This window comes from Salvia hispanica, chromosome 1 (assembly GCF_023119035.1).
Source record: "Salvia hispanica cultivar TCC Black 2014 chromosome 1, UniMelb_Shisp_WGS_1.0, whole genome shotgun sequence".
Taxonomy (NCBI): Eukaryota; Viridiplantae; Streptophyta; class Magnoliopsida; order Lamiales; family Lamiaceae; genus Salvia; species Salvia hispanica.
The window spans coordinates 32,975,922-32,989,191 of NC_062965.1; the positions used below are offsets into that span (position 1 = coordinate 32,975,922).

The following is a 13,270-nucleotide window of genomic DNA, read 5'->3' on the forward strand; positions in this document are numbered from 1 at the left end:
CTTTGAGTGTACATTACATATATACGTGTTGTTTGTTCATTCACATATCAAATTTAATTAAATTAATACACGGTTGTTTGTTCGATGGAGTATTCTTTTTTGCGTTTCTAATTCAATGAAAAAGTGTTTGCGAAATACCAACAAGGCCAGTGCTGCCATTTGTGATGATTTAATCAATTCTCTTTTCCAAATCTAATTTCAGATTATTTAATTAAGCACTTGATTACAGCTCAATTTCCTAGTCCCAAACCTAATTTCCACTCTTTGACTTGTGCTTAAGTGCAAAATACCAACAGAAAGGAATGGTGATCACTGATCACTTTCTTGCCATAATCAATTTACTTTCTACATGAAAAAAATGTTGTATTCTATACTTTTTGGCTTTCAAGAAGTCTGTAATTCATGTCGATAATAACACGAGAATTGTACCGACCAAATTTTTCGGCAAGGAAATTAGTCAAATTACTATACTATGTAGATTATCTAGATTAAAAATACGATAAAATCAAATCTAACCACGCTGACAAGATGATCTTGCAAATATTCCCTCAAAAAGAAGTATCGAAGTTTGTTAAATACATTAACAAAAAATCCCGTCAAATTTTTGCAATCGAAGTTGAACACGGCGAGAGGAGACCAAGCCACTATAGGCCTTGGAGGCCCATGGTCCCTACAAGAATTTAAATTGTTAAAATCACCAACTTTGGTCATTTTTCGATTTTTCCATAAATTTTAAAAATAATTAATTATATCATAAACTTTGGGGAGTTGTGTAATTTTCCAGCCAAAGAACTATTCTTGCACGTCAAATTATTCATATGTGGCTCATTAATTACGTGTCAATATATGTTATATGGATTTCAAGGGCATTGACGTGACACATTAAATTTCATTTAGATGATCTAAGCGGATACGGATATTGATATAGCATATTTAACTTTATAATAACTTAATTAATCAAAATAATACACCGAATCACAAATCATAGTACTCACTTTGTCCCACAATAAAAGTCACATTTCACTTTTATCATGTCTCACATTCCACTAACTAACTTCACTCATATTTTATTATAAAACTAATATAAAAAAGTGTGTCTTATATTTCACTAACTTTTTCAACCCACCATTTTTTATATTTCTTAAAATCTGTGTCAATACCAAGTGTGACTCTTATTGTGATACAGAGGGAGTAATAACTAAGATGCACAATACTCCCTTTATCCCTCAATATGTGTCTCACTTTGACTCAACATGGGTTTTAAGAAATGTACTGAAAAAGTTTGTGGGATATGATACTTTTATATATTAGATTTATAATAAAATATGAATGAGAATAAGTTAGTAAAACGTGTGTTCCATTACTAAAAGTGATAAATATGATACAATTAATATAGAACATATCAAAATAAACTAGGACACATAATAGGGACGGAGAGAGTATGATTTAACTCCTCTCTCGTCACAAATCACTTTGTCTGTTTTTTAACAAGAGAAAAGATTTCTGGATTTGTTTCATGATACCTTCTTCTTAGTTGTCGTACCTTCTTCTTTGTCGTACGTTTGAAACCAAAATTCATATAGAAGAATCTGTCAGCGTAGGACTTAGGAGTGATTGATACAGATAAAAAAGGAAAACTCAGTACAAAATACTAGTAGTAATTTATTAGGAGAGAGAGCTCATTTAATCTAAATACCCACTCCAGTTGTTCTCACGATCGATTTAGGACATTGAGTCCGTAACACTAATGCAGTTACATATACTCCTACCATGTTTCCAATCACATGATTGAAGTTTATATTCCAAACTCCACATGTTCTATTTCGTCTTCTCCTCATCTCCAAAATGAACTCCGTCGTTGGCAACTACTCCTTCTCCAGTTATATCGGTCGACCTTGGAGCTCTCAAATAGATTCGCAGTAACACATTTGAAACGTGCAAGGGTTCAAGGCTCTCTCTGTAGATCTGGCGCTTGGTTTGCATAACAGAGGGTCAACATTAAGTGTACATGTATAAGGCATGCAGAACAAAGTGTTTGTACGTTGAATATATTGTTCAAAAATCTAATTGATTGAATACATATCTTTATTCATTGTCCGATACTCCCTCTATCCACGAATATATGTCTCACTTTTACTTACTTCAGTTTTAAGAAATTATTTGGATATATGATAGCCGGAGTGTGGTGGGTACCACTTAAACATTGGATAAATTAAACATTCTTTTATTTTTAAGTTGTAAACTTATTTTCATTTATAATTTTAGATTAATTTATTTTAGTTTAATATAAGTAATCTGAACCAAGAAAGCCATAAAGTAAATAAACTTAAAGAGATGATATGTTGAGGGACTATATGTGAGCACCATATGAGCGACTGCTGAGGTGTCAAGTTAATTTCCATAAATCTCTCCCTTTTATTTGTATATCCACTACTATCACGAATCACGATTGTTATGACAACTGAAAAATCTGAATATATTGTCATTTGATATTCTTGTCTCTCCTGCACAAATCTGGTTTCCAGTTTTTAACCTTCTCGACTTCCCTCACCTTCACATTCTAATCTAAAAACTCTTCATTCTTGGGAAAATGTCGAAAACAATTTGTTCTCCATCTCTTTTGGTATAAATTGATTACGAAGGACTGCTATTTTCATGAATAAGATTGCAAGTTTTGAAATTGGTCATTGCATAAAATGAAAAGGATTTCAAAATGAGTTCAAATGTGTTGACTATCAATGTTTATCTGCAAAGACTAATTTTTTCAAAACTAAACTTGCAAAAGCTATTTAAATTTTATGAAATTTTTTGTAGAAACTCATTTGATGAAAAAATTAACTACAAAATTCTGTTAACGTGTGCGGAACTAAATCCAATTGAATTGAATAAATTGGCATTCATTAAATTATGAGAAGCTATGCTTTTATGGTGAAAAAACACACTCATGAGTGAGGTTGAAGATATAAGGTTAAAAAGAAAGAGGTTGAAGCAACAAGCGGCGAGGAAGAAGAAGTAAGCGTACAAGTAAAAAAAAGAGAAGTGAAGGGCCCACCACAACCAATTTGTACCTATAATAATAATAATAATAATAATAATAATAATAGAAGATGAGAAAGAGATTTGGTTTTAAACGTTAGTAACATGAGAAATTTATGGAAATTAATTTGACACATCAGCAGTTGCTCGTACGGTCCTCACCTATTGTCCCTCTTCGTATCATCTCTCAATAAACTTAATAATTAAAAGCATAATAAAAGGAGAGAATAATTGTCTGCATTGCTTAAATGAATCATTACATTATATTGCAGATGTGATCTTAAAAAGGAGAGAAATTTTATTGCGACATTCAAACTAAAATTACATATACTTGAGCACGTCCCACCAGCGTGCTCTAGCCAAGTTTCGATAGAAATTGAAAAACTAAATAGGAGAAACAAAGAGGGTCTCAAAGCAAACTCATCATACGGCAATGGGTGTTAGAAGAAATTCATATATTCAAAACACAACAAAACTCATCATACGGCAATGGCCAATGGGTTTTAGAAGATATACGCACTTAAATCACTAGAGAATAGGAATAGGTTTATTTACTTTATGGATATATCCACATATTTTGTATAAATATCTAATAGGAACAGAATTAAATTAGGATTATGATTATATTTTTCCAATATAAAGAACTCATTATACATTGTATGAAAAATAACCAAAGCATGTTACAATGTAGTTTTTAAAATTCTTCCGCCTTTTATTTTTTATCTTTTATTTCAGCATTATATTTTCTTACAATGGGTGTTCAAAGGTATAACCGTATAAGGGAGCTTCAAGATCATGGAACCTCCTTTTCAATTAGATGGCCAAGTCCTTAATTTGACAAAGTTGATAGAAAAAATATGGTATTCTTGGTACTCTACATATATGACATTATATTGATTTATAACAACAAGAATATGTTTCGGGCATTGGGGCATGATTATCCAATAAATAGAGATGAGAGATATGACAGAAGCTGAGGATATACTTGGGATCAAGATTATTTACTATCTTGGGGCATGATTATCCAATAAATAGAGACGAGAGATATGACAGAAGCTGAGGATATGCTTGGGATCAAGATTATTTGAGATAGTAAGAAAAATAAGTTATGCTATTTTAGCTAGATCCAATGTAATTTAAATCCTCTAATTTAATATATGACCCAAGTAATTAAATCCCCAAAATTAATTAGATAAAAAGTAATTAATTCTTCTTATTTAATTAAACACAAATTAAGTAATTAAATCTCGTGAATTAATTAGACTCCAAGTAATTATATTCCCTAATTTAATTAGAAAGAAATAAAGACTTCATCCATGGATCTCTAATAGGAGTACAATTTATTTTTGTAAAATACCATAAATACACAAAATTCATTCACGTACTAATTTTGTAATTCACTCTTATTTATTGGTGCCATACTCACGCTATAATTTTGTAATTCACTCGTATTTTTTGGTGCCATACTCACAGTAAAAGGCTAACAAGACTTATAACCAAAAATATTTTTTTTACCAAATTTTCGTTTGAATTTATGAATAATTTAATGCAACATAATCCCATGTGAATGGATAATCTGACTTAATTTCCCTATATAATAACCATTCTAGACACATCTTTTCACCACACTTCCAAAACATCCAAACATTTCCTCCACATTTTGTCCACTCCTCTCAAAATGTCGCAGAGAGCTAACCGTCACCAGCGCCGCCCCTCGCAGTGCGTTTTCGTCATTCCAGACAATCTCACCGCTCCTCTGCCGGACGAGATCTCTCCTCCGCCACCTGCCGCTCAGCCTCCACATCCACCGCCAGAGAAAAACGGCAGCGGAGTCCACTTGCCGCCCAAGCCGGCGGAGGAAATGCTGGCTTCCGGTCGTCCTATTAGAGGATAATCCGTTGAGCTTATAAAATAAAATTACTAGTTTCTTCTACCTAGCTTTCTGCTTTTTTAAACTAGATCTTTGCTGTTAGAGATTAATGTAAGCTCTTCATTTCGTGATTCCAGTTTCTCATAATGCGATCTAGCTCATTTGTTCCTTATTGTGTGATTCGAATTTCAAATTTTAGCTTTAATTTCAACAAATCATGAACTATTTGATTCCACGTGCTTTGTCCTTACAAGCAATCGGGTTATACACAAGAAATTCAATCAATATCCATTTTGTTTCGTAAACAAATTCGAAAAAGAAATGCCGAGAAAAGCAAAAATTTCTCGTTTGCTCATGAAAACTTGAATGTCTCGTAGTGCAGTTTGAGGTGCAATTATTAATTTTAATTTTTGTTTCTAAAAGAAAAGAAGATATTTGATGATTGGGACAGGGGAGAGACTTTGACCCCCCTTAAAGTTGTGGAGGTGGTGATTTCTCACAATAAATTGGTTGCAAAAATCTCGATGGTAGTTGTTAGATTAAACGGCCGAATATCAAAATTTAGGTAGCGAAAGCATTTAATTTCAAAATTTTGAAGAAAAACATTTCACCGACACAGGAAAGAAGAAACAGCATTCTACGATTTTATAATGTGGTTGCTTTTTTTTTCCTCATTTCTTGTCGCTCATGAAATCTTTGTCATTGCAAAAGGAATGGCTCAAATTTTGCAGCCTTTTCTTGAGATAGGACATAGGAATGAATACTCCTTGTTTTTGTGTTGTCGTTTAGCTGAGGGGTACCCCAGTCGGGACAAATATCGACTGATTTTATACACTATAAAAAACCAATATGATGAGATTAAATACTAACTATAATTTGAAATTATTATGAAGTCGTTGGTGAAGATATTTTTCAATCCAATGATTGTCTACATAAAAAAACTATGAAAGAGATATTTTATCTTCGTATTCCGAGGGATATTAATTATATGTGATTATTGAAACAAAACTACTTTGATAAACAATTATGGTTGTTTTCTTTTGGTTGATGACCTGATTTCTAGAAATTGTGACCCTTCAGTCACATAACAATTAATTATACAAATTAAATCACCGATTCACCGTTAGATACATTATTTGGTCATTATATTGAATGTACAGTCAAACGCATTCAGATTTCTTGGTCTCTCTGTAAGTGGAAAGTTGGTTAATGTACCTAGTCAATTTCCTGTTCTTTCGTTTTTATGTGCTTAACTTGTTTAATTGCGGTTTGCAATTGATCCAATGTTATTATATCATTTTCATGTTTTAAAAGATTTTGGTAGCATAAAACATAGAATCCATATCAAATTTATGAAAGATATGTTGGTTTAAAAAGACAAAAAAAGGTAAAATGTAAGAGCATCCGCAATGGGTAATAGGTCTTACTCTATCGCCCTCCACGAGGCAAGCGGAACTGACGCGGCTATCCTCCGGGCGTCCTCCTCGTCGTACTGCCCACTCTTGGTAGAAAGCGGAGGGCGTTAGCGGCCTGGATTCGCAAAACGGCCACGCGCGGCCACAGTGCGCTCCACGCGCTTAGGACCTCCTCGTTGGCTTGCAAAGTCCTTCCCTGCCGGGCGGTCTGCACTCCTGTAAGCGGCCTTTCGATCTTCGCCCGCATGTTGACGACCAGCTGGTTGTTCGCAACAAAGCGGGCGTCGCACACCTCCAACCACCCCGGCGTACTGACGTTCTCATCCTCGTCCACTTCCTCGGGTCGGGGTGTGGTCAACGACGGAGCTGCGATGACTCGCGGCCGCCTTCGCCTTCCCTCCCTCTTCTCCGGCCGGCCCCGCCGAAGGGATATCGGATCATCGAGATCGATCCCATGTCATGGGAACGAAAGGTCATCGCCGGTGGCCAACGTCCCGGGGTCGAAGTGTGAGCAAACCGTCAAAAATCAGAGAGGGCCATATCCGGACCCTCCGGTGACCCCTCCTGCAATCCCCGCATCCGGGATACATACCTGCTTCGTTGCCCCGCCCCTACATCATCCCCATCATCTGCTGCGGATCATCTGCTGCCATCCGCATACCCACCCCGGGTGCGCCCGCTGCTCCCCCCTGCCGTCATCCCCAGGGATACCCCGGATCCCACCAGCATACCCCCGGCCACCTGACCATCATCCCTCATCGATTCCCAAAGGGGTGTTAAACCCCAGGCCATCGCCCCATCCGGATCCACGAATCGGGGATCGAGATCCCTCGTCATTTTGGACTCGTTGTTGGATCCATCGCTCGATAATGCTCTTATCGAAAGCCGGTCGCTAGCCGACCATTGCGGATGCTCTAAGGAGGGCCGAGTAATTGATGATAATATCAACTATTGTTGCAACATATGTCAATTATATCATCAAACTTAATAGAATTAAGATTGAAAAATAAATGGTACTAATACTGTTCCACATTCTACTAACTCATTATATTCACATTTCATTTAAAACTAATATATACAAGTGAGCTCTTATTCTGCTAACTTTTTTTTCATCCACTTTTCTTAACATTTCGTAAAATCTGTGGTGCCAAAAAATGAGACTCCTAATGACAGACGAAAGGAGTACATTATGAAACTCAATTTGATGAGGTAGGAAAATAAAAATGATCAATACAAAAATGCACCTTAATATAATATCCAGACTAAATCCTGACCATGAGATTTGTCAATTTAATGGTCAATAATATCAAAAACATGAAGGGTCACATTATTAAGCAGTTTTAGGTCGTATTATAAAATTCGAGTTGAAATCATGTTAAAATCATTTTAGGTAATATTCGTTATAATAACTTAAAAATAAAATAACAATAATCTAAAAGTGATCTTCGTATATTTGTTTCTCCGTTTTTGTATTAAAATTGAGTTTTGCATTGATAAAGAGTAAAGACCCTGATTTAGGTAAGAAGATCTATATTTGGGCTCCCGTCACAGTCGGACCATTTATAACAAATTTTAGCATTGATAATTTAATTCATGTATGGGCCCAAATTCGGTTCAAATCAAATAAAGGACATATTAACTAAAGTGATCACTAATCAGACCAAGCCAAGTTTCAAGCCACTGAAATCTAAAATTTCTTTATTAGGGGTATTATTATTTTTAATTATTTATTATAATAATAAAAATTATTATTATTATTATTTATTATTATTATTATTATCATTTATTATTATTATTATTATTATTATTATTATTATTATTATTATTATTATTATTATTATTATTATTATTATTATTATTATTATTGTTATCACAGAAAGTTATTTAATAATACAAAAGTACAGAAAATTATATAATTAGTTACCCAAAAATCTTATAACCTTGATCCAATTTCAATTTTGAGTGTGTTTTTTAAATCGATTTACATGTAAAATGTTAAAAAAAATTCGATTATATACATAAATTTTATTTAAAATAATTAGTATAAAATTTATTTGTTAGCAATGACTAGTTTTAAATAACACGAAATAGGCGACCTATAATGGCGACAGCACCTTGCACCCCATGGAAATCTTGCCTCCACGTTCTTACTTTTGCAAAATACTATAGAAAAATAAGTTCAGATCAAGTAACAATATTTTGTTAATAAAAGTAAGTTCAGATCACAAAATCTAGGCATAAGCAGGTCGATCCTAATTAAGCCACTGCTCTACTTTTACTAATCGCAAAGAAAATTTAATTTTATTTCTCTTTTTTTGGAAAAAAGAACGTGAAAAGTCATTTCATTATGATCGAGTAGCGTGGAATTAACGCAGGAAAGTAGAGAGAGAATCTGTGGTGGACCCCACTCGGCGACTTGCATTATCATTATTATATTCTTATAATTTTCTTTAATTTCATAAATGTTTGGAAATTATAATACTCCATCCGTTCTATAGTAATTGAGTCATTTTATTATTTTGGTACGTTACATGGTATACTAGAGTCATTTTCTTTTTAGTAAAAGTCAACACATTTTTCTATATTGCCGAAAAGAAACGCCTACATTTTTATGTAACCACTGGCGGACCTACATACAATGGGGGAGAGGCTTTAGCCCCTAATGAATTCATTTTTTAAACTTTTTTCTACTATAAAGTTCTAAAATTTATTCATATTTTATACATATTATTATATAAAAGCCTCTATTAATAATCCAAACTACATACAAATTTATTTTTGAGTAAATTTTGAAAATTTAGCTCCTACTCACGTCCATTTCTGCGTCTGCAACTGTACGTAACTATGGAATGCATTTCTGTTCTGGTGATTTTTTTGGAAAAAAGTAATGAAATAATAACAGCACTCGAGAGCGTATTTTACAGAATGCAGACTCGTGGCGTGGCTGATTTACAAACCAAGCCGTGTTTCCCCACTACATTAGCTTCCTTCTTCCACAATACTAATAAATGATTAATTATGAAATTGTTAAGTTTATAACATTAATTATTGTCCTCCAACATACAAAAAAGGTTTCCAACATATTTAAAATATGCTAATTACATTTCTTTAGTTTATTATTTAATAGATGCACTCGTCAATTGACATTTCTTTTAAGTTCGTAGCAATTTAAATTGAGATTATAGTCAATTTGCTTCGTAGCAATTTAAATTTAGATTATAGTCAATTTGCTAGAATTTGTTGGATGACTGGATTTTGAAACAACTTGCTTAAAATTAGTTTTTTTACAATGATAATACCATTTATATTGTTGTTATATTCATGGAATTCCTATTTGATCATCTACAATGTCTGGTGATAATATTAGCTATTCTAATTTTGCAAATAGTAAACGAATTTTGTTGATATCTTTTCAATGTTTAAAGTGTAACAATAATATTCAAAGTAGTAATAAAAGTATAAATAATACTCCCAGTATTGCAAGCCGCCATTGCCGCCGACTGCATAGAGAAGAAGTGCACGCGGCGTCACGCAACCGTTGTTTTCACCCACTGTAAAATCAAGTAAAAACCCTACCGCACCCGCTCAATAAAGATAGCTCGCACGTTATCGCTTGCTCTCATATTCTCTATCTAATTTTCTCTGCTTTTCTTTTCTCCACAGTTCGCGTTATCTGCTTCAAAATTAAGCACGATTGAAAATGGTGAGTCTCCGCCCATCTGTTTCTCCAGATTTCCTGTTGCATTGCTTTCGCGTCTCCTGATTATTGCTCGCTTGATCTGATTTTCGTTTCTGTTCTTTCGTCTATTTTGAAGAAGTAATCCGTTTTTGTTTCGGCGAGCTACCTGATTGATCTTGTTTCTGTTGGATGGTGTTCTCTTGCTTTGATTTTTCAGTACCGAGTTCATTAAGAATCATTTAGCTATTGAGATAAGTTTGCGATTCGCATAGCAGAATTGCAGCTTAATTGCGCTCGAGGCGTGGTATCTGTTGTTTGATTGATCTGATATTAATTGCTATCCATTTCTGTGGTTTTGCTCGATTGTTGATGGTTTTGTCCATTTTTCGAAGTTTATGTAGTCCATGTGAAATTACTTATTGATTCAAACTTCAAACCATCCTAATGCTTAATAATTTTAGCAGATAAATCGTAGAATGATTCGACTATATGAACAGCTAGTTGATGGATGGGGATTCTCCTCTAATTAGTTTCTCTATTCTGTAACAATGCAATTAGTATGTGTTGTGAATTGTGATTTTCTAGTTTGATCCATTTGCTATCACTATAGAGGCTAAAATATACTGCTGTACTTGTTTATGCGGCAAAATAGATAGGTGATATTTTTCAATGTCTCGAGCTGTGATTTTGTATGAAGGCACGATTGCTGAAATTATATTTGGATTCAGGGTCTGTTGGTTAGTGGTGATGTGTGTGGAAGGGGGTTGGACATTGCACATTTCTTTGTTACTTGTGTTTTGTTTTTTTGACTCTTGAGATTATTAAATAAGTATATCACGTTTCTGCAGTAGCTGCTTCTTGTATTAGCATGATGATTTTTCCTGATATGCCTCCTGCTATGAAGATGTATATGTTATCGAAATGATGTTCTTGTGATCACATAACAGGCAAACGCAGCATCTGGAATGGCAGTTCATGATGACTGCAAGTTGAGATTCTTGGAATTGAAGGCAAAAAGGACTTATCGCTACATTATCTTTAAGATAGAGGAGAAACAGAAGCAGGTTGTTGTTGAAAAAGTTGGTGAGCCAACTGAAACCTATGAGGACTTCGCTGCCAGTGTCCCTGCTGAAGAATGTCGCTATTGCATCTACGATTTTGACTTTGTGACTGCAGAAAATTGCCAGAAAAGCAAGATTTTCTTTATTGCTTGGTAATGTCAGCATATTATTAGCTTATCCATTAGTTAACAAATCATGATGCACTACATTTTTGAGAAAAAAATGCATTACTCACGGAATATGGTTTATTTGCTCGATTGCTTTGCTTTTGTAAGGTCTCCTGATTCCTCAAGGATCAGAAGCAAGATGATCTATGCTAGTTCGAAGGACAGATTCAAGAGGGAGCTGGACGGAATTCAAGTTGAACTGCAAGCAACCGATCCAACTGAAATGGGCCTTGATGTTATTAAGGGTCGTGCTATGTAAGTGAACATTCGTATGCAGTTGTTCCATGCAATGCATACAGATTGTTGGATGGTAAAATTGGGTATAAGTAGTCGCCAATTACTTGGTATACTGTTTCTTATAACTTGATGCAATTTATGTGTGTTTTAGTATATGATGTTTTAAAGTATTGCAGTTGTAGTTTTAATCTACAAGCTGATATTGTAACAATCTGGGAGGTGTAAGACTGGCATGTTTTGTTATGATATGATATATCTACATTTTTTACTCCTGGCTTTATTCCCGAGTTAAATTAACATTCTTTTCACCATCGCATTACCATTTCATTCTTTTTGTAGATATGGATAGAACAAACTTTCTTTGATAATTTATTCGTTTCTTGCACATGTATGCCATCTTTACTCAGCTAGCTAGCTAAAAGTTTGATTTCTTGATTGCTTGATGAGTGTCTGCAGAAGTTCTTATTTTGTTGGGTGTTCTGCATGTGTTTCCATTCTGCATGTATTTAGGTAAGTAGTGTGCTAGATGTTTGAAGCTATAAATGTCCCATTCTTGATTTTATTTTTCAGATTACTTTTGCTTAAATTTTAGTACATGATTGCAACTATTTCCACCTGTGTTAGATACTTCTTCGAATAAGTATATCTAAGTCACAATCCTGGAGTGAAATATTAATACATTCACTCAGAAACTACTGCAAATCTTAAGTGACACACAAGTTTTAATAAAAGTTGGGCATAGTATTTTTTTAGTGAAGAAACGATCTCAATCAGTGGCAGACTTAGCAGGGGGCGGCCGACTCTTTTAGAGAAGAAGTTGGATTCAAGAGTGGTGTTCGCCCAAGGCTGCAATGTAGTTAAGATCTTGTTGTCATCGGTAAGCTTGAAAGGGATAGAGTGAGGGTGTGGTTGAACAGGAACTGAGGCAGTCCCAATATGTAGACGATGAAAGAGTGGATGCCTGAGTTGACTCTGATATCATATCATAGGTACCAACCCAGGGCATGGATCACCTGCTGTGGAGGAAGCACAGCAGGTCCGCCGTAGGGGATCCATGGCCACTAACCCGACTCACCAATGCAGTTGAGATAAATAAGACAAGATATGATAGTACATTTTTAGATAATTTTCTCCTTGATTACAAACAGAAACTGAAAGGGGAATAAATATATACTGAAAATCTTCACCACTAAAATGAACATTACGTCAAGGCTATTTACATAAAAATTCTATATGCTATATGACATAAGAGATCAAATAAAATTCCACTATTACAGAACATCATATGAGGCCATCTTCTCTTCTGGGTAGATTTTTCTTACCTCACTTCTTCATTTTTCTAATTTGAGGTGTCCAAAAAAAATAGTCTAATCTTTTTTGTCGATAACCTCAGACCAATCAATCGAATATTGATTAATACATAATTGATCGAACACTATTTGAAATCTATCATACTCCCTCTGTCCCATTAGAAATAAAACGTTTTCCTTTTTAGTTTGTCCCATTAAAAATGGAACGTTTCTAAAAATAAAACAATACCCTCTCTACTTTTTGTTCTCTCTTACTTTACTCTCTATTCATTAACTCACAAAACAACACTACCTAAAATCTTGTGCCGAAAAGCAAATGTTGCATATTTAATGTGACGGAGTGAGTATTATTAACACTATTGTATTCATATTTTCTCATTATTGTTCTTACTTTCTTCAATCTTAGAGCATCCCCATCCGTGCTCTTGGCAAGAGCACGGATGTGGGGTCTGAATCCATTTTTATTCATTTTTTACTATCTGCTCTTAGGCAAGA

General features: G+C 34.4%; 1 protein-coding gene across 2 annotated transcripts; it reads left to right on the forward strand.

The window, feature by feature from the left end:
- The first annotated feature begins 9,772 nt into the window (after nt 1-9,772).
- On the forward strand, nt 9,773-11,733 carry LOC125202540 (actin-depolymerizing factor 1-like). 2 transcript variants are annotated; one of them, XM_048100950.1, is made up of 4 exons: nt 9,773-9,884; nt 9,985-10,024; nt 10,948-11,213; nt 11,337-11,733. In XM_048100950.1, exons 2-4 carry the CDS (start codon nt 10,022-10,024, stop codon nt 11,485-11,487), a joined length of 420 nt encoding a protein of 139 aa, XP_047956907.1. In that variant the 5' UTR covers nt 9,773-9,884; nt 9,985-10,021; the 3' UTR covers nt 11,488-11,733. The 2 variants fall into 2 exon arrangements, with proteins under 2 accessions (XP_047956907.1, XP_047956906.1); XM_048100949.1 differs by lacking the exon at nt 9,773-9,884 and having other exon boundaries at nt 9,892-10,024.
- The last annotated feature ends 1,537 nt before the right edge of the window (nt 11,734-13,270 follow it).

Coding starts and splice junctions, on each gene's coding strand:
- LOC125202540 (XM_048100950.1), top strand. Junction 11,214..11,336: donor AAGATTTTCTTTATTGCTTG/GTAATGTCAGCA, acceptor TGCTTTTGTAAG/GTCTCCTGATTCCTCAAGGA.